Here is a 20,638-nt window from a genome sequence, read left to right as displayed (position 1 = left end):
TGCCCGTGATGCACCGGTGTGGTACCCAGGTCGTGAAGTGTCTCTTGCTGACAAAACATTTATTTCAGCCTTCTTCGCAAGCTCATTCGTCAGAAATAGCATTTTTATTTCTTGCAGATTAACCGAACCACGCGCAGGTACAATTAACCTAACCATAAAGATCGCATCCATCTGGCAAAACGGACGGCATTGTTTGCAAACAATATCCCGTGCAATTGTGGCAATTATACACCAGAGAAACCGGGAGAGCGATGAAAAAGAGAATTAAAGAAACAGAAAAGAGACATATGCCGCCACAGTGCGCCAATGAAACAGGAAACGTTACTGTTTGGGACCAGGTCGTGACTTTCACTGGTACACGCGTAGGATTAAAGAAAGTCAAGAAGCCATCCAATAAGACTCCATCTTAATAACATCAATGGAGATAACGGAATAAATCATGGGTGCACACTATGAAAAAAACAAAAGAGCCAATCAGTAACGAGGGTACAATATCAAATACTTGAAACGATGTAACGAGGATCCAAATGCACCAATAACAGCGCGCCACAACACATCACTAACAACAAACTAATGAGCTATAAACAGCGACAAGTAAATTTTCGACCTCGTTACCTCACGAACACTTGCAGTATAGCAGGCGAATCGTCACGATAAAAACACGATTGAATCTTACATGGTGAGGCAAACGATGAAACTTTCATTTATCTATCAAACCTGAATGAAAAACAACATTTCCTATGACTACTTTTCACCTCTCAATAGTTTCATCTTCAGAGACATATTGCCGGTAATTATTGAATCTCCTACTTCTAATCAGTTTAAACGATCGGACTGTAAACACTGGTCAGTTAGAAGGTTACTCATTCCGTCGGTACCCTTTAAAGAATTCAATGCAGCTAAAAATTTGCCTGAGTCCGTTTTAGTCGAGGCACCTCTCCGAGTATGGTCATGACTCAAAACAACTTCACGTCTTTCAAAAATTGGTTGAATTACTGATGAAGCCGCCAATTTCTTTTAAACGTCATCATGATTTTGTGGGGGAAAGTGTTGCACATGGTCACCTCAAAAACGAAATCTTCCCTCACTCCTTCCTTTTTCCTATACCGATTCCCTCAATACCCTCATCAATGGTTGGTATCCTCTATTTTTTTTTTCAGTGCACGATTTTCTACTCCGCAGGCAATATCAAGTACCTGAACGGTCTGGCCTGTTAAGTCTGCAATGAATTGTACCAAACTGTTTCTTTTGTGCTGGAGTTGACTATTAAGCCAGCACGGGGTATCCTTCTGTGATTCTGTTTTCTTTAATTCTTTGAGTTAACGGGTGACAAGTTTTGGTATTCCAAAGCGTACAATAAATCCGTAGACATGGACTGAATATTAAGAAATGTTATACCAACTTATAGTTTAGTGCATACCAGACAAGAACGAATAAAACAAAGATGGATGGTCAATATCTCATCACCAGCTAAGTGTCCCCATTTTCAACCACAGATTGAATAGCACATAGCGACTAGATGGGATTTGCTTCTGAGCAACATAATGAAAACTTTACTTGAATTTCGCCCAGACAGACCACTGTGCAACATTAAAAACTATTTATTACACACAAGAAATAAATCGTTACAAGGTAAGTTAGTGTATGCAAGCTTCCCGAACATCTTAAACTCACAAAGGAACTCAAATATGCGTGTGAAATGTTTGACAAGGTCACTTTGAAAATGAATAAGTACACAGACTTGGAAAATTGTGCGTGTCGTCAAACACTATTCAAATGTATCAACTGAAGAACTCTTGAAAGAATTTCGAAGATCCTATGGGAAAAAAAAGATAAATAAAAAATTACTTAACATAAAACCTTTCATTTATTTCAGCCCCCAGAATTTGACTCTAACTTGTAAGTTCGTTGAAAGTTCTCGCTTATTTTGTGCTGTGTTGATAATTTGAAATCCTAAAAATCTCAGATTAATGTAACTCATCTCAAACATTGCTCTATAAAAGAAATTATTCGAAAGTAAAATTTACCAATGTTTTAAACCGCTGACACATATGCATGCAGTCCTGTGTAATAGGATGCTGGTATAAGAGGTGGAGTGGAACGGCTTCTGTTTCCACGACACCAAGTTCCACAAACACACCTGCCAAACGTTCCTGTTATAAACAATAAAAATAGTAAAAATAGTAAAAATAAAAACTTCAAGATCTTCTTCTAAAGAATGTGAGAACAAACATAAATCTAAAGGTAATTTTGGTTTTATCAGTTGAGTTGATAATGTCGATGGCCACCGTTAACAGTTTCAAAGCTGAAGTTTTGGGCGTTGGACCTTCGTCAGAGCGAATGGGGGAATTGTAGGTTGTGTGTGTGTTTTACATGCAGGAAATGGACCTACATTATTGGTGGGAACATGATAACGAGAATTTTCAAGAATTGTGCGGCTTTCCGGACTGCAATTCCCTTTTGTCATTTTCTTAGACTTAGTTGTAGTGATGACCCTGGTTTTTTCGACGAGTCAGAGGTAATGGTCCAGTTTTCCGAAAAAAAGTGGCTATCCTGTTTCAGTCAGTCAAGCGGGCCACCACCGCGCCCAACAAATTGATCGACAGTCAGCACTACAAACGGAACAGAAGGAAAATACCGATCGCAATCCATTCACTCGCACATTTCACCCTCACAACCACGTAGGTAAATCATCATTCCTTAAAACTTTAAATTACTTTATAATGATTCAGAGACTGGTACTGTCTTTTCGAAACCTCCACTTATTTCATTGAAACGTTACAAAAAGGTAGGCACCTATGTGGTCAGAAGTTCATCACAAACTAATGACCAACCCAGAACTCTCTAATGCGCTCGCCTACGATGCAAAACCTGTCCTTTCATTCATAAAGTTGAGAAAATATTGATCCAAAGCATCCATTAAGATTACTGATCACTTCACGTGCATCTCAATCAAAGTCATCTCTAGCATACCTTGCACTATGTGCAAAAAGATATTCTTGGTAAAACAGATGGCCGACTAGGTGGCCGATTCCGAGAACACCTTCGTGACGTAGAGAGGAATAACATAGACGCATCCAAACCAGCTGCCACACACGTTAATCTTTCTGATCATTCTAAGCAGCACATGGTAGTCTGCGGCCTTTCCTTACAAATGGGCAGTTTGGAAAGCCGCAAAACTTTTGAACAACAATTTATCTATCAAATCGGCACCCTTAATGCCCACGGTATCAACGAACGCTTGACATTTAAAAAATTTACTCCTGTTCATTGGAAACATGATGACACCCTCGGTTTTTACTCTCTTACCTTCGCAAATGTATCGTCTGGGTCAGCCGTAACATTAAGGCGATATGTATCTTCCCGTTGCCCTTCACCATGATGAAAAACCTGCCAATGGAGACAAAATTAAACAAAATGATTGAAAAAAGATTGGAACAAACCTGACTCTGATTCATGAGTGAAAAAAGCAAGGGATGGTACCTTCATTAGGTTGTCCAGTGTCACAAGTGAGTTCATTTCAGGTGGTGGTGAAGTGGGTTCCTGGGATACAAGTCAATTTCATTAATAATTGTGCTTACTGTTCACCGCCCTGGTACTCAGCACGTGGACGAGGAAAGATTGTTAACTGGAACCAAAACCTTAACTATCGCTATAGCTTTGAATAGGAAGCTTGCGTGCAAAATCGAGAGAATGATCGAAAAAATCAACCGTAATAAGTCGTTTGGATACCGTTGATAAGTACATTTTACATCTGCGAAACAGTGAAAATGTTATAACATTTACTTTGTCTGCCTATATAATTTTCTGTAATAACTTCTTTGAATGTTATGATTGCACTTTTCAGTCCTAAAATAAGTCCTAAATAATATTTTGTTGTTATGTTGTTCTTCTTCTTTCCTGTTTAACAGAGAAGAACACAGGAAATGCCCCACGTATGAATTAAATCCCATTCGCGCTTGAGAATGATTCCGTTCATAGATCATTTATACTTAGTGATGTTTTACAGACCTGGATTTGTGGGACACTGACGTCACCGCCATATTCTTCCGTCATTGGTTGAGGGAGATGAACTAAAGACTTGCTGGACGGCATTGGTTGGTTTGCAACAAGGCTCAGTCCTCGAAGAAAACCCTCTAAGGGGTCTGGGTCAACAGCAAAGTACAACAGCTGTTTGAAAAAGACGGGAAAACATTGAAATGGTCATGTTCAGTTTCCAAGTATTGTGAGTTTCACAGTATGACATATCCTCATCAAAATTTTCCGACAGATGAAAATATAAATATCCGGCCGGAAAAGGACACCAGAATTCATCATGTTTATCAAAAGAAAACGGGCTAATATGCAAAGCAAAGGACCCTTTTTACTCGCAAACTTTTCTTTCCTGTTTCAAACGACAGCCTTTCCAAATATTTATTAAATATCATGGGGAATATCGCAATATTGCGATGATGCTTTTTAATCCGAATTTACGGCGCTACCTTAAAGGTTGTAACGAGCCATGAAAGACAAAGCTAAGGATAATATAACCCCATAGTACCCGGTCGACATTCCCTTACCATATCAAGGTAATCCACCGTATGGACGCCATTGTTATGATCTGCAAATATCTGATAAAACGCCTGCAATAAAACAAATCACTGACATTTTTCAGCTATCTAATCATGCCACAAATGAATACAGGAGGTAAGTTTCTAAAGGAACTGTGGTACTGCGACGATTGGAGAGTATAACAGGGTAATTTAGTATTATAAACTGAGTTGATAACGTAGATTGGCCACCGTAAAGAGTTTTAAAGCTGACGTTTCGAGCGTTAGCCCATTTTGTCGAAGCGATTAGAGAAAACTTCAGGACCCAAGAGATCCATTAAGATCACTGATCACTTCACGTGCACCTCCGCCAATGTAATCTACTGCATAACTTGCACTTACTGCAAAAAGTCATACATTCGTGAAACAGGGAGATGACTAAGTGGCCGATTCCGAGAACACCTTAGCGACGTAGAAAGAAATGACAAAGACGCATCCAAAGCGGTCTCTAGACACCTTAATCTCCCTAATCATTCTAGGCCGTATGTGGTAGTTTGCGGCCTTTCCCTACATCTAGGCAATTCGGAAAGCCACAGAATTCTTGAACAAAAACTCATCTTTCAAATCGGCACTCTTAATCCCCACGGTATCAACGAGCGCTTTTCGTCGAACTAATTTATTCTTGTCTTCTCGTTACCATAATCTTATCAATAGCGTAGCTCCTTTTTCTGCATAAAAACCCAAACACAATTTCTCCAGTCGCTCTCACGAAGGGCTAACGCTCGAAACGTTAGCTCTGAAACTCTTTACGGTGGCTAATTTACGTTATCAACTCTGTTGATAATACTAAATTACCCTATCTAATTATACCTTACATTCAATTAACAATTCAATGTTAAGCTTAAGAATATGAAGAAGAAGCAGTTTTTTTGGTTCATTTCTGGGCAACCTGTACAAAAGTATTATTTTCTCACAAGAAATGTCTTCCTCTCGCAATTGAATAACACCAAGGGAAGGCCTGTACGGGATTTGAACCCATGACCTCTGCAATATCGGTGCAGTGCTCTACCAACTGAGCTTACAAGTAAACTGGGAACTAGTCACTATATTGGTCCCAAAGAAACCAATGAAGTGATGAATAAATGATCGTGAACATATCATTGAAAATCATATATGTTCATTACTGCGAAGATCTCTTTCATATTCACGTCTTTATCCGCAGTTCGCATTCATGATTTTCACATATTTACAGTCAGTAGGTAACTTCGTTGCATAATTTAGTGCTCGCTTGAGTAATCCACTTACTCAACTCACCACATAAAATGGTGCACACTGCAATCCTATAAACCACCTTTTAAAAACAAACTTGTTAAACTTACATTCTTTAGCTTGCCTAGTCTGTCAAATGCAGGAGACTCATCCGGGTCTTGAGGATTTTCAAGCTCGTGTTGCCCTGAGAACCAAAGTCCTACCTACTCACACGTGAGAACAGAGAACATGTCAGCTGTAGATAGTAAATAACGAGTTACATGAAAAGACCATGTGTTTGTGCGAATGCAACCTTAATGACAGAAACTAGCTTAAAAGTTTCTGAAAATCAAATTGTGTTTACGTCTGATACGTTGAACAAGAACAAAGCAAAAGTGTAACCGGAGGGCGAATGGGATCCTAAATCCGACAAAGAAAAGCTCCACCGATACACAGGAAAAATATTTCCTTTGAAATTAATTGAATAACATGCCCTGCATCTATCAGAAAACAAACTTCAATGGAAAGTATCCTTTGTTATGTGCACGTACAGGACAATGCACATGCGCATGACAATGCACTAATGATATCACAAAAATCGATAGTCTTTAAATTACGTAGTCGCAAAAATAACCCTAAGGTATACCACTGCCGGACGTATACAAACCTGTTCAAATTGTTGCTGGGTTAGAGATCCTGACAGTGTAGTGTCTACCTCACGACAATGTTCCAGCGTTAACAACAAATCCATTTTTGATGCTGGGGGCCAGGGCTGCGCGGCCGCCAAAAGAAACCTCCGCCAATCAATAAACTCAGTGTCCAGAGCAAGTAATGAGCACACCTCTTGTAGCTGGTGAGTGAAAATATAAGAAGTCATTTTCCCTGGTATGCAGAAAGATTATGCGAACCTCTGAATACGTCATTCGCACTAATGACGGGCTGCTGCTCGAGACGTCAGCCTTGAAACTCTTTACGGTGGCTAGTATGTACTTATTGACTGAGCGGGAGGGCCAGACAGGAATATATTTGGCTCGAGGTCACGTCGCATCTGGTTAGACCACACTCAGTCAATAAGCATTTTATCATATGATCACTGACTAAGTTTGAAGCATTCGAAAAGTTTGTTTTAACTTAAATAGGACGCGATAGACTTGCGCGCGCGGGAAACCACAAAAAAGACTACAATAAAAACGTTTCCTTTGTTTTTTTTGAGCCTGAACAAGAAACTTATAGTTTATCGAAAACGTAAATTATTTTCTCATTCTTGTTCACTGCTTTTGATCACTTTTTGCAACAATGCTGTACAAGCACAATGCTGTACAAGGGCCGGACGGCTGTTTCCGGACCGGCTCACATCAACTCGTCTGGCACTACACACTTCAGCTATCACAGTGACTATGGTTGTCTTAGGATTGCGCGGTTTGAAAAATGATTGAAATAGTATCAGGGCTATTCAACCCACCTGTTGCTGTGTTATGTTCATCCACGAGTCTGGTAGCAGCTCCATCCCGTGCTGTTGAAATAAAAACAAAAGCAACGTAAATTGGGCGCTTATGTACGCTACTGCTACTATAATAAGACGAACAGACAAAACAAGCGACAGCACAGAAACATTGGAGGGTATATTTGCAGCACTCACGGTTAAAGCTGTCATATCCATTATGGTGTCACAAAATGCTCGATTGGAAATAACACCACTTGGGGCTGTCTCCAACATCTGCAATGTTGCACACAAATAATACATTGTAAATTAAAAAGAGTTTCTAAAAATAAAAATAAAAAACATGTCTGTCAGCGTGACTTTCTGGCTTTATGTCTATCTGTATATTTGTTGGTCTATCAATTTCTTTGTCTAACTGTCTGTCTGTCCATCCGACTGTCTGTTTGTCAGTTTGGTTTTCTAACTACTTCTTTGTTTATCAGTCTGTCCAACTGTCTGTTTGTCCGTTTGGTTGTCTAACTATTTCTTTGTCTGTCTGTCTGTCTTTCCGTTCGACTTTCTGTTTGTAATATTGGTTGTCTATCTCTTTCTTTTTCTGTCTGTCTGTCTGTCTGTCCGACTATCTGTTTGTCAGTTTGGTTGTCTCTGTTACGTATTTGCCAATCAATCCAAGACATTCAATCAGACAAAAGGTGCAATACCTGTCGATGTAAGTTCAACAGTTGATTCACAGTAAATGTGTCACTCTGAGGCAACTCCGTTGGGCTTGGAGGCGGCGGTGGTGTGGGTGTCTTAAACGTCTTGGTGTCCTTACAAAAGAGACAATAGTAAAGTATGGAAGTAAGAATATAAAGGCAGAGTGGACAATAAGCACATTGACGAGGACGTCATTTAGTACCTACCACAGTAGATGGAAAAGCCATTCATAACTTAACTTCCAATCACAACTTGTTTCACTTGAACCTCAGTAGTGCAGATTGAAAGGTGACTAGGTGTAGTATCCTGTTCTCAAAGTATTTACCCCAAACGAATAAAATCAACTGGGATCAGCAAATTTCCTGTATGGAGCAGTTTCAAGTCCTCTTTAATTCCCTTAATTTACCTTCACGACAAAGACACAATTTGGCTACATAAACATCCCACGCCTTTACTGCAGATTTTCCAAAGCGATGAGGGAGGGGGGGGGGTCATTTTCCTTTGACTGACATTTCTGACCAAAAAATTGTTTTTGAAAAGCAACATCAGACTCTTACCAGATCGACAACAAAGTCTTTGTCCATCAGAAGACTTTCTTCTTGTAACTTTTCCTCTTTCTCCACTGCAAAACGTATATTCTCTGCCATTTCTTTGATGCTAATACCGAAAAAAAAAATCCAGTTAAGAAACGTGTTATGCTGGGCTACTGTGTCATGTCTCGTCTACACCTGGCCTAACATTTTCAGGATTCATTGATATTTTCACCTACCAGTGACCAGCTTGTAATACCTATGAACTTAGAATTTCGACAATCACCTTCCAACTTCTTGCAGGAACCTTTCTCCCAGCCAGTCATCCATGTCTTTGTAAGTTGAATCCGCCTTTCCCTGAAATGAAAAGATACATAGGTTTATTTGCGTCTGAAGTCATCAGTAAGCACTTTTCATAAATCAGGTGATCTAGCAGAGCCAGCCTTGTCCTTGAGCAAGTGTTAGACAGGGACGTGCTGAAAAATAGATATAGGAACCTTTAATCAACGTCAACATCCAACACAGCAAACCCGCTGAGAAAAGAAATATTCCAGTTGAGGGAATTTAGTATTCTGTTTCACAGTGAACTATCTTTTCCTCTCCAAACCAACTCTGTCGAGAGAGACATCATCACCGATAGGGACACATTTACAAATACAAAGAGAGACTTCTCATGTTATGACCGTAATATTCCAAGATACATTGGCAAAAGGAGTGATAGTTATTTTCCATGCAAAACTTGACTCTAAATACAAATTTGTTAATATTATCTTCAATTATTCTCCAAAACGAAAGCAAGTTATTTAGCATGCCAAAGAAGTGAACGAATTAGTTAAAAACCAATTCAGAGAAGGAATACTTCGCCCTCGCTTCCAGAAAAAAAAAAGACGGGGAGTCACGTGACCATAATACCCATTCAAGAGTTATGTGGAATGGTTTGGTTTGCTCTACAAGTGGTCACCCAGAAGTAAAGAAATCCACAACATCACAGAGAGCTTACATCATTACCCGGAATGTAAGAACTGCAGGTGGGATGCATTCAACTCAAAATTAGGCCAACAGCTATAAAAAGTCTTTACAAGTACCTTAAGTTCCTGTAGAACCGCAATGGCGTGGTTTTTTATCATTTCAAGGCGGGTTTTCAATCCATTGTCTGAAAGACACAAGACTCGATGTTGTTTGTAAAATGAGGGCAAGAAATACAGAAATATATGCACGACAGATGTAAGGCAGACTTAAAAGAAGCTGAGATTGGGGGGATCTGTTCATCTCACCTTCTGAACCAACAGCTCCAAGAAATTCCTTTCTTGCTCTCTCCTTTGTTTTCTGCTTGAGCTTCTCTTCTTCAGACTGTCCTTCTTGGTCTTCTGGTGGAGCTAAAAATGATTAGATAAGTAAACAAATTCACTGTTTTCCCTTAGGCTGGAGCTATGTCAATTTACTACGGTATAACAACGTTCCTCTACTCTTCAGTAAAGTAAACTTCAAGAGCCCTGATACAGCGTATTAATACAATAGCTGATAGAGCTTAGGGGTGGGTCTCAATTTTATTCCTTAATTTTGATGCGCTATAAGTTTTCAACAACACCAAACGGTAAACATACGCGGAGGAGGTGTCTCTGTCTTAGACGGTGATCCGCCCTTTCCAGGACTCTTCCGTCCTTTCTTGTCTTTCTTGTCTTTTGCTTTCTTCTGCAACGCTTCTTTCTCCTTTTCTTTTTCAAGCTCGGCCTGTCTTATAGCCTCAGCCTCTTGCTCTGTCTGATCTATCAAGGCCTGTGTGAAAAAAAAAAGGATTAGCATAACAGAATCTTATTAACACGCCTAAACTCAGTGACAACTGCTTACCAGTGTGTCGATGATTGTCAGAGCCATTATAAAAGCATCAAAGACGAGCTGTCAAAAACAGAGAGCATAAAAGGTTAGTAAAATCAACGGAAAATATAGCAGCAGCATCACTGAGAAAAATTCCTCGAAGAAAGATTATGTTGATATCCATGACTGTCATGACCGATACAAAGGCTTACGAGTTAATATATAGATTTAGCCAAGCCTAAAAGCGGAGCTCGCATTTTTTTTTCCCCACACGTCTCAAGGACACAACGCCTTGCCCCAGCCAGGACTAGAACCCGGGTCGTCCGACTCGGAGCCCAGCACACTGACAACTGAACTACTGGACAAAGCCGTGCCGTTGGCCTGCCCGCGGTAGAGTTGACCACGCATGTTAAAAGTAGCACCTTGTACGGTCGTAGGGTCATGCGGTCGTACATCCAAATTTTTTTTGGCTTGATGGGTTACTACTTTTTTGTATAATTATGGGGCTACGCTCTGCGAGCTTCGCTAACATTTAGATCTGCACAACTCATCCCACCATGATCCATATTATGCACCTGTTAAGTCAACGTTTGTTCCTTTCGCTCAGAATACGGAAATGTGCATCCACTTTATATCTATGTATCTTTGATCACAAATCACAAATTTGATCCCAAGACCTAAAATCTACAAATATTAGAAAAAGCAAGTCAAAGAGAGCTTTTATCAAAGCAACATCGGGTAATTTGTTTTTCCACATCATTATGAGCAGGGAATCTTTGTTCACAAATTTGTTGCGCAGACCTAAACTCTCTAAATGTTACAATGAGCCAGCCAAGGAAAGCTTTTAAACAAAGCTACCTCTCAGATATATTAACAGAACTGATGGTTTGTCTCACTTTCTCATCCGGATCTGAAGGAGGCACAGGGGTATCTGGTTTATCAGGGTCAGCGGTTTTGTCCTTCTTCTTGTCACTCTTCTTGTCTTTTCCTTTTCCAGTTCCCGGTTCCCCAGACTTCGGACGGCGAGGAACTAAAGGTATGCTAAAGAGCAAGCAAATGAGGTAAAATTAATCTTCTGGACAATAATCGTGAACAGCATGTTTAATTTCAGTTTATGAGCGCTTTTCATCTATGAGGTCTAGCCGAACTACAACACCTGGTTCATGCCGGCTCAAACTGAAAAGTCAATTCCTCACGAGTAAAGGCACGAAGTTTGTGTTCTACCACAGTAACAAATGGTGTAATTATTCGGCATCATAGCCTCTAATACTTCTCACACAGATCTCCGCTTGAAAACTGACAAAGTCGAAAGACAAGGCCATCACGGCCAGAACCAATTCTGTGGGACAACTAGAAGTCGGAACCCTTTATTATACAGCTTATTCAAATATGAGAGGAGACCAACAATGACATCATTCCTTTCAGGGTTACAACACGTTTCAATGCAGCACCGCACTGCAAAACAAGTAATAATTATTCACTCGCAAATTCACCCCTGATGCGTATGTTTTTTATGCAGCATGGGAATTCTTAAACTCAAAACTCAAACCTTCAAAATAGGCCTACTACCATAACGGTGTTTTGTATCGATAAAAGTTTAACTCATAACCGTCACATTTAGATCACTTATAAACGGTTGCTATATTCCTTTAGTGCAGGCTTATTTCTGTTTAGATGCATTTTGTATTCATAGAGATAGAAATGCACTAAAAGTTGTTAGGATCCTTAAAATTGTGAAATCCTTATGAAATTACATATATGCACAGAGAAGCATGATGATTGCTGCCATATCCACAGCACAGTTACCGAGGCTTTTGTTCCTCCTCCGGTGCTTCTGAAGGTTCAGGAGTCTTTGAACTCTTATCTCTGTCTTTTTTACCAGATGGACTTTTGACCTCAGTCTTTTCGGTGGCTGCTAAGTTCGTTACACTTTCACTTCCCCCAGACTTGGATGATGCAGACTGTGGTCTTACAGTCAGTGGTAGTTCAACAAGTGGTAAGCGCGCGTAGTCTGTGATAACTTCTGATGGAATTTTACCTGTTGATGAAATAGGGGAAAACCATTTGTGAAAAGCAATATTATCTGAAAGAAACAGCACTCTCAAGTCGTAACGACGAAACAAAAAATCCCCGAAGGAGAGAATTTTAACAATCAGGAAGGATGTTTGAGCACTATCCATCGAGCCAAAGGTATCGAAATCTCCGGTTAGAAATCAAAGGGAACAGGAAAAATTTTAATAACAGATTCCAAGAATGTATATTTGTGGAAATTGTCCATTACATTAGCGACAACTTTCGCCATGCAGATTAGCTTCCTTCACTTGAGACACAAAATGGCGGTTTATGCTGCACTAAACTGTATCAGTGCGTGACAATTGGCCTTACGCCATCAAATTTGTACAACTTGTTTTATAGACCTTTATTGTTGAACGAACATATTTGACCTGCACCGCCCAAGTAAGTTGATCTTAAGCAAGGTCTTAGTCCAGTCCATTTTCCTAAAAAAAATTCCGCTGGAAGGAGAGCGCCCCTGTTTTCAAGTTGGATCTCCTCACCTTCCATACCAACATAATAGTCCCTCAGTAACCGCACTGTATCTTGGTATCTATCGACTTCTGCTTGCATTAGTGTGATGTAAAAGTTTGTGAGAAGACCAAGCCGATCCTCCAGCCAGCCCTCATTCATCACTGATTGACGCTCTTTCTCTGCCAGGTCTTTGCGATTGTCACAGATATCGTTCAAACGATCACAAAGGTCCTGCAGAGAAAAAAAAACAATTATTTCTTTCTACAGCAAATTAAAAACAAATTACCAAGAGCTCGCCGACGAATCATCTGCAATTTAGATGGTAAAACATTTTGGAAAGTAACACTGCAATTCAGGCTGAGGTTTAAATTCACGCTGAGGACTTTATCTTTGTCCCACACCCGCGACATATTGTTTTAAATGTAAATATAAATATTTCCATAAAAGTAAGGGGGAGTGGGTACAAACATCTAGCTGCTGGTGCAGCTCCGCTTTGGTATCCTCGTCTCCTCTCATGTCTTCAGTCACTTCATTGTACGACTGCAAGATCAATCGTACAAGCAACTCTGTTAATGGTTACAATATTAAAATCGCGGTAAGGTTGAGATAATGAAAGTAGCAGTTGGCGATATTCTAAAATTCCAAAAACCAAAACTGCCGATATTTGAGCAGAAGAATCCCAAAACGTGGCAACTAATAGTGCTCCAGGCGTATTACCCATAAGTTACCAAACAAGAAAGATCATTTAGGGTTTACAGTTACGGTGCAGAATTTAAGGATTTTATCATCAAGAGGTTGACTGACTAATTCGAAAGAGTAAACAGAAAAGCTGTCTGCTTTTATTTCAGGCACAATACACAGTCCACATGAAAATTGCTTCGCACTCCAGTTAGAAGAAGTTTACTGGAACAAAGGTTAAATAGCAACACATACGTTGCTAGGAAAATACATTTCAATAATGCCAAAGGCCAGCACCTCTAGGTATGGACCTATCAGGCGTTCAGCCCTTAGTATAGTCTAAAAACGACAATTAGAGAGTAGGCCAAGAATAAAACTTCTTGAAAGTGAGACCATGTTTAAGGTGTGAAAAGCATCTTGGAAGACAAAATCCCCCTCTCACTGCTTGTAAATAGTTTTGATTGCCGTTTAAATTGTTCTTTAGAATTTACCTTTTGCCATTGAAGGACATATTCCTGCTTCTCATCTGGCCTCCTCAAAAACGCTACAAAATCTTTTCTGTAAAACGAACCAAATCATCTAATTAACATGGATGGTCAAAAGAACTACAATAGATGAAATGATGAGATGTTTGAGGAACTAAATCACATAAAACGACAGCAAAAAGTCATCAAGGAAAAAATAATCAATAACCAAGCAACAAATCTCTGTTGAAACATGTTCATTTATAGTAGAAGATGTGGTAGTTGGTGACTATCATAAATAGCTAACTATTTAAGAAAGTAAAAACATTGTTGGCTTGGTTTCTTCCCCTAAATTACATAAAACATTCGAGCTTCTAAAGGGAACCTCTAACCTTACTCCGTAGAAATATCTATGGATAAGTTCTCTTTCACGTCTGATCAATCCAAAGACGTTTTTACAAGATTCAACGTAGACTTCTTCAGTACTCTCCCACTGAGAGACAAGAACTCCAGCAAAATCCTACAGAGATACAAGTGACTTAATAAATACTGATTTCTGACACAAATTAAAAGCGCAAACAGAAACTCAATGATTTTTTTGCTGATACAAAATCATTTGGACACACACAAAAAAGGATATATCTTAATAAGGAACCTCTTTGAAGGGAAAGTATAAACTTTATTTAAATTGTCAGAGAAACGGGGAATCATTTAACCCTGTTTAGGAAGAGCCGATATACGTGATGTCTGCACCAACCCTCTTGTAATTCGGGTTTTCTAACTCGAAACTTTCCAAAATAGAGTAAACAATCATATATGTAAATTATGAAGCTCTCTAAAAAAATTACAAACATGTACCTGAAAACGTTTGGTACTAAAGAAGAAAATACATATACCATATATGATTCGTTCTCTGTTCTTCTTCAATATATATTTAGAGTGCCATAAACTTTGACTGGCCCATCGATTAGCTTGCCTATTTGCGGGCCAGTCCAATGTGCGAAGCAAATGATAACTATGTTATACTCCTAAAAGGTCATATTTAACAGGCAACACAGTAAGCATTGAATGATATGGAATTTAAAAAAAACATACCACATCAATAGCTTGATCAACATATTCCCAGTCCTCGGAACCAGGCTCTGGCTCGGGTGGCCCCTGGGGTTCAGGTGGTATCTCCTCCTCTGGCTCTTCAGCGCCTTTCTCTGAGATATCAGGGTTATTTTGAGTTATTATTGTTAGTTTATAACGTAAAGTGAACCTTTGCTACTTCAAAACTCACATCTACCCGAATAAGAAAATATTTCCTTGGGTTTGAGTCACCTATTATACTGTTATTTTGCACATGGTAACTCAAACACTTGCTAGCTCGAACAACTGGTACGTCGAAGCAATCTTTTGTTTCCATTAAAATTATTTCAATGTAATTTCACCCTTGAAAACTAGTGCTTTTAGGCGCTCATTTTAGCATCTCTGGAGTCCGGTTAGGCTTTCACTGGTTTAAGGTAAAGCTAACTAAAATCACTTTTATTTCCATCAAGCTGCGCTGCTAAACTCCATCTTCAAACGCTCTATCACCACTTAACTTTTCTTTTCCATGATACAATGGATTAAAAGGTACTCTACGTACAAACGCAATATTTTCCATCTTTCCAGTCTTTTTCTCTCCACTCCCGATCACGCAAACTCACGACAACCTGAATCTTTCTATATTTCTCAGGCTCTGAGTGTTAATGTATTTTGCTGTTCTTGTGGATTCAAAACAAAGTTAAGCTCATATTAGGAAAATTTCCTCAAAAATCCCTGATGCTGCAATAATGAAACAGAATGAGCAGTATTTGAAGTATCACATTTAAATAACTTTCCTATTCCTCCTAAGTAGGACAGGGCGTAGACTCTGACTCCAAAATATTGCAAAGGAAAATATATTTATATGGAAAAATAAAACATTAACGTCGAAACCGCCCCTCCAGTCAAAAATAAAATAAACACATACTGGCAGATTTAGCTCTCTTTGATCCGGGTCTTGATCCCTTGGAACCAGGTCTAGAGCCCTTTTTTGACGCTGATGGTGACTTGGATCCTGATCTTGAGCCTTTCTTAGAACTGGGAGGGGATGGGGTACGGCTTTTAGTTCCTTTCTTCGATGCGGGTGGGGAGGGTGAGCGATCCTTCTTGCTTTTCCTGGACTTTGGAGAGCCTTAAGATAAGGACAACAACAAGTGATGTTTGGCCCATCTTGTTAAATGTTTCTCAGAATATGAACCAAAAAGAGAAGCTCCGAATGTCTTACTAATTCAATTTCCGGAACAGATCAGCTGCTGACACAAAAGTATTACATGTACACTTCCAAATGTTGAAGCCAAAAGAGACTAAATGGTCAGCTAGAAAAGAATTTGTCTGATTATCTTTAAAATGTCTGTGAAAGTGTAAATTTTAAAAATGCTCTTTTATCATCATTGCTGTTCAACTATGAAAAGTAACGTAAGCAGAATGACTGAAAATACCAAAACCTAGTTGGTCCACAACCAGGGTTAGAAAAAATAATCAAAGAGTAATTAAGACAAAGCTGGAAGTTGAAAGTTATACTCCCATAGCAACGTGAGGTAAATATCATAGCACACTGCAACTTTCGCATCGCATCCAGTTATTGTATGACAGTTTCTGTAATTAGGCTAACTAGAGTCAAACAAACCTGGTTTAGAGTCTGCTTTATTCTTTGAGGTACCCTTCTCTGACTTGCCATCAGATTTGGCCCCTACCTCAGATGGAGCCTCAGATGGCGGAGCAACACTTTCTGGAGGAGCTGTAACGCCTTCACTTCCCAAGCCTTCACCTGAAGGCCCATCACCAGCAGGCACCTGAGCCCCTGATGGCGTCTCAGCTAAAGAAAAATCCACCTGATGAGTATTGCATTGTAATAGAAGTCAATCTCTCTCATAAGTTGTCAAATCATTAATTTTGAGAAATTCTATGATTTGAGAGAATGTTAAAGATGATTGCATTTAAAAGAAAATAAGACTGTGTCTTGTAGTTTGGGTTATGGATGATTGAGTTACCATGCACTCACACAGCTAACTAACATCAGAGGGTACATGTATGAAAATCACATGGAAAAAGCTGAAGTGAAAGCTACCATTTTAACATGGTTGTCGCAAAGATGATATGTCAAATAGGCATGTATTTGTACTGCCAAGTTATTAATCTTAATAGAAATCCCTTTAAAGACATTTCAACTGCAGGTCCTAAATGTTACAATAATAATGGTGACTTAGGTATGTAAATGTTACCTTCAGCTGCCTGTCCTTGGTGAACAGAGGGTTCCTAATTCCAGAGAAAATTACAGTATAAGGTTTAAGGACATACACAATGTTAACTCCCGGACATCATGACTTCAACACGATATTTTCGTCCAATTATTGGATATCATCGAACCTACATTGTATGACAGATTCAGTTTTGAATTACACGAGTTGATCACCCCACGTGCTTAGAAAAAAGTTCCTGGCTTTGTCTCGCTCCCCAGATATATAAACAGAAGACGATAGTACAACTGTAGGGAAAGAACCAAACCTGGTAGGGAAGGGAGGGGATAATGCGTTTACTCCACGTCCAATGCATAAATCAATTGTCTAACAGATAAGAATAGAGTGAGTGATCTTGACCGAGTAAGAAATCTTAAGTGGGCGAGTGAATTTTAGGTCTATACCTGCCCATAACTAACACCATACCATGAGGTAAAAAGGAATTGAAATATGTTGATCATGAATGCTCATATGACTCTCGAACAATAACCCAAACTAATCACAAATCTGGCATCGATGCTTGAAAACTTGAAACTAAAACTTCCATTTGTTTATTGATAGTGACACTAGGATCGCTTTAAATGTTGTAGTTTACTTTTGCTATTTATCACCGGTTATTGTGTCTACTGAAAAATTGTCCTCTTACTAGAACTTAGGACACTTAAAGTCAATGAAGACTACTCACAGAAGGAAGCTCCTCAGGTGGTGCGATTAATTTCTGATAAGTTTCATTCAGTAAGGCTGATACTTCGTCATACAGTTCATCTAAACACGAAAACAGAAAAATATTAGGTGACATATTAGTTAAGTGCCATGGCGCTTATCTTCTAAAAACGAATCATTTTCCAACCCTTAAAGGATATGACATTAAACTGATCAATATAAATCAGAAAGCACTTAACTGATGCAATACAATGAAAATTCCAGAGCAGATAAAATTTTAAGTACATGTACAAATGTCATTTACCTTGACTGCTGTTTGCATCAACGCGTTGAAGAACACCAAACTTAGCAAACCATTTTTCTAGCTTTGGCCAGCCATCACCAAAACCTACAATCCTGTAAGAGAAGAAAAGACCTCTCACGACAAGACAAGCCAAAAATTCTTCTTCCAGCTTGCACCCATCTTATTAATTTTCAAACCATAAATTTAGATTACTCTGGCACACAAAACATATTGAACAAATCCAAATAATGTTAATTCAAAAATATGTCTAAGAATTCTTGAGTTAAGCATCCACTCTGTCATATTTCATCTCTCTTAAATTTCACAACACAATCCCAATCATTTCATTAAAGTAAGAATAACAAGAATAAAGAGGAAGACTAACCTCTGCTGGACTTGCTCACGGTCATTTGAAGGATCAGTTACGGGGATAACTTTTTCATGTTTATTAATGCCTGTATAACTGCCTTCTACTGGTGGATTATACTCTTGATGGTACTGCTGGGAAGACATGGGATCATCTGAAAACAAACACATTAGAATGTGCTCCTTAATAACCTAATATTGAAAGAGGAAAATTCTACCAATGCATACTTATGTACAATGGAGTTCTCCCGTTAAGCATTTTTAAATGGTTACATAGAGCTTCTATTCTTCAGCATGATAAGAAAAAACAGAAATTTGAAAAAAATAAACAAACAAACAAAAAATAGGGAAAGAAAGTTTGTTGGTACTCAAGTGTAAATGGTGTGAATTTAGTGAAATAAAAGGTATTTCTACTTGACATATGGCAATGAATTTGAAGGTCTGGATATCAATGCCTTTTGCCAAAAGTGAGGCTGGAAAATTGTGGAACTTCAGGAGTCTATGCATTAAAGATAATAAACCAGATTCAGTTCTCATTTGTCAAGTTAATCAATCTAGATTGGTCATAAAGCCCTTACACATTCTTCCTTCAGCTCTCTTTAGTGAAACTTCATCAGGCAGGTCAAACAACAATACCAAGTCAATACCACTCTTGGGTGCAGGAGCCTGATCATGAGAAAAGATATTCCAATTGGCAATGGAGTAACTTAAGTCATACATAGTCTGACTGCAATTAGATAGCAACTCAGGATGGGTAAAGCTCAATGCCTGCCTTTAAAGAACGAAAATGGTGAACAATTTAATAACTTGGCATGTGCCAACAAATTAAATCAGAAAGAAAAGAGAATCAATTTCAAATTTGTTAATATCCATATTTCCCACCTTTTCAAATTACAGAATGGGCACTTAAAATATTTGATTTCATAGATAATTTTGAAATCAAACCAGATGTATTCTTGGACAAAAAAGTCATGAATCAGTAGACCCATCAAGCCAATGATTAGTTGCTTCAGTCAGCCTGTAACTCATTTTTTTCATGCTAACACATACCTCAGGTGAAGGGTGGGGGTCTGGTGCCAGTCTGGATTTCCTGGTCTTGCTAACTTTGCTAGGTTCTTTGGCAGCTTTAGCATCCTTAGCTTCCTTCTGTGCATCATATCCACTGAGTGATTTTTCCAACAACTGAAATTATTGGAGAGAAAACATTAAGTGAAACCCTTATCTTCCTGATTAAGCACCTCTGGGTGTTGATTTTAAACTTTGCTAAGAAGACAAGATTTTCATTCCACTCTTAGACTTTCTCTGAAATAGTATTTTTTTTTCCAATAAAGCAGGGTTTTTGCCAAAGTTAATTTACCTTTAAACCTTATGTACCCCCTATAAACTAAGTGTAGCATCAAGTTCAAGTGCATAACCATTCATAATGTTTATAGGCTGCTTGAAAAAGGAAATATATGTTGATATATTTCAAGGATTGGGAAAATGCTGCTGAAATTGGGATGCAAAATATGAAATGCGTTATTGGCATTCTGTTTAAGAATAACGGTATTAAGGGAATACTTTTCTCTGGGTTCAAGGGACTGGTATCACAGGCATTTCAATTTGAGAGTCTTGAGATGCCCTTTAGTCATACCATAACAAAACTGATATGGGTAAGAGGAGTAACAGGAGTTTAGCCATTCATGGTCCTCCTTTTTAGGGAGAGAATAGCCTCAGATAATTTCCAGGCATATATTAACTAGGAACTGTATTGGTTCCAATAATCACAACATACCTTGGCTTGGTTAATTGTACTAGGAAACCCATCCATGATCCAACCGCTACCCTCCGGGACTTGCCTATCAAATTGAACACACTCCTGTTAGTGGTTGATTCTCATTGTTGACACTGAGTCAATGACAAAATGTGAAAAAAGAACTTACAACAAATAGGTCACCTTGAATGGGCATTTGGTTTCAAAAGAGTTACTAGCACACTTACCTGACAGCTTCTACCATGATATCAACCAATAATTGGTCTGGTGTGGTTTTCCCCTTTTTTAGAAAGCTATAAGCCTTTGAACCCAATTTAGCACGGACTGTGAGCTGCCAATAT

The 20,638-nt window shown here is 38.9% G+C and overlaps 1 protein-coding gene across 2 annotated transcripts in view; it reads right to left on the bottom strand.

Moving 5' to 3' along the window:
- Window positions 1-1,585: 1,585 nt before the first annotated feature.
- Window positions 1,586-20,638, bottom strand: part of LOC131786424 (sperm flagellar protein 2) — a 51,239-nt gene continuing 32,186 nt past the window's right edge. For both annotated transcript variants that reach the window (XM_059103483.2, XM_066159053.1), the window contains 34 exons: window positions 20,525-20,628; window positions 20,319-20,382; window positions 19,595-19,726; window positions 19,123-19,210; window positions 18,564-18,699; window positions 18,200-18,291; window positions 17,918-17,997; window positions 17,218-17,251; window positions 16,623-16,811; window positions 15,924-16,127; window positions 15,023-15,132; window positions 14,320-14,447; window positions 13,955-14,021; window positions 13,254-13,325; window positions 12,815-13,016; window positions 12,066-12,297; window positions 11,156-11,300; window positions 10,293-10,340; window positions 10,049-10,220; window positions 9,719-9,820; window positions 9,530-9,597; window positions 8,731-8,801; window positions 8,472-8,571; window positions 7,920-8,027; window positions 7,417-7,494; window positions 7,240-7,290; window positions 6,445-6,627; window positions 5,909-6,001; window positions 4,560-4,622; window positions 4,012-4,170; window positions 3,484-3,543; window positions 3,310-3,390; window positions 2,028-2,153; window positions 1,586-1,816 (listed from right to left, as the gene is read on the bottom strand). In XM_059103483.2, coding sequence (XP_058959466.2) covers window positions 1,769-1,816; window positions 2,028-2,153; window positions 3,310-3,390; window positions 3,484-3,543; window positions 4,012-4,170; window positions 4,560-4,622; window positions 5,909-6,001; window positions 6,445-6,627; window positions 7,240-7,290; window positions 7,417-7,494; window positions 7,920-8,027; window positions 8,472-8,571; window positions 8,731-8,801; window positions 9,530-9,597; window positions 9,719-9,820; window positions 10,049-10,220; window positions 10,293-10,340; window positions 11,156-11,300; window positions 12,066-12,297; window positions 12,815-13,016; window positions 13,254-13,325; window positions 13,955-14,021; window positions 14,320-14,447; window positions 15,023-15,132; window positions 15,924-16,127; window positions 16,623-16,811; window positions 17,218-17,251; window positions 17,918-17,997; window positions 18,200-18,291; window positions 18,564-18,699; window positions 19,123-19,210; window positions 19,595-19,726; window positions 20,319-20,382; window positions 20,525-20,628 — 3,690 coding nt within the window. In that variant the 3' untranslated portion in view covers window positions 1,586-1,768. The remainder of the gene's footprint in view (window positions 1,817-2,027; window positions 2,154-3,309; window positions 3,391-3,483; window positions 3,544-4,011; window positions 4,171-4,559; window positions 4,623-5,908; window positions 6,002-6,444; window positions 6,628-7,239; window positions 7,291-7,416; window positions 7,495-7,919; window positions 8,028-8,471; window positions 8,572-8,730; window positions 8,802-9,529; window positions 9,598-9,718; window positions 9,821-10,048; window positions 10,221-10,292; window positions 10,341-11,155; window positions 11,301-12,065; window positions 12,298-12,814; window positions 13,017-13,253; window positions 13,326-13,954; window positions 14,022-14,319; window positions 14,448-15,022; window positions 15,133-15,923; window positions 16,128-16,622; window positions 16,812-17,217; window positions 17,252-17,917; window positions 17,998-18,199; window positions 18,292-18,563; window positions 18,700-19,122; window positions 19,211-19,594; window positions 19,727-20,318; window positions 20,383-20,524; window positions 20,629-20,638) is intronic.

Source organism: Pocillopora verrucosa, chromosome 12 (genome assembly GCF_036669915.1).
Source record: "Pocillopora verrucosa isolate sample1 chromosome 12, ASM3666991v2, whole genome shotgun sequence".
In the NCBI taxonomy this organism is placed as follows: Eukaryota; Metazoa; Cnidaria; class Anthozoa; order Scleractinia; family Pocilloporidae; genus Pocillopora; species Pocillopora verrucosa.
The sequence above is the reverse complement of the archived record's forward strand: the minus strand, read 5'-3'. Positions and strand labels throughout refer to the sequence as shown.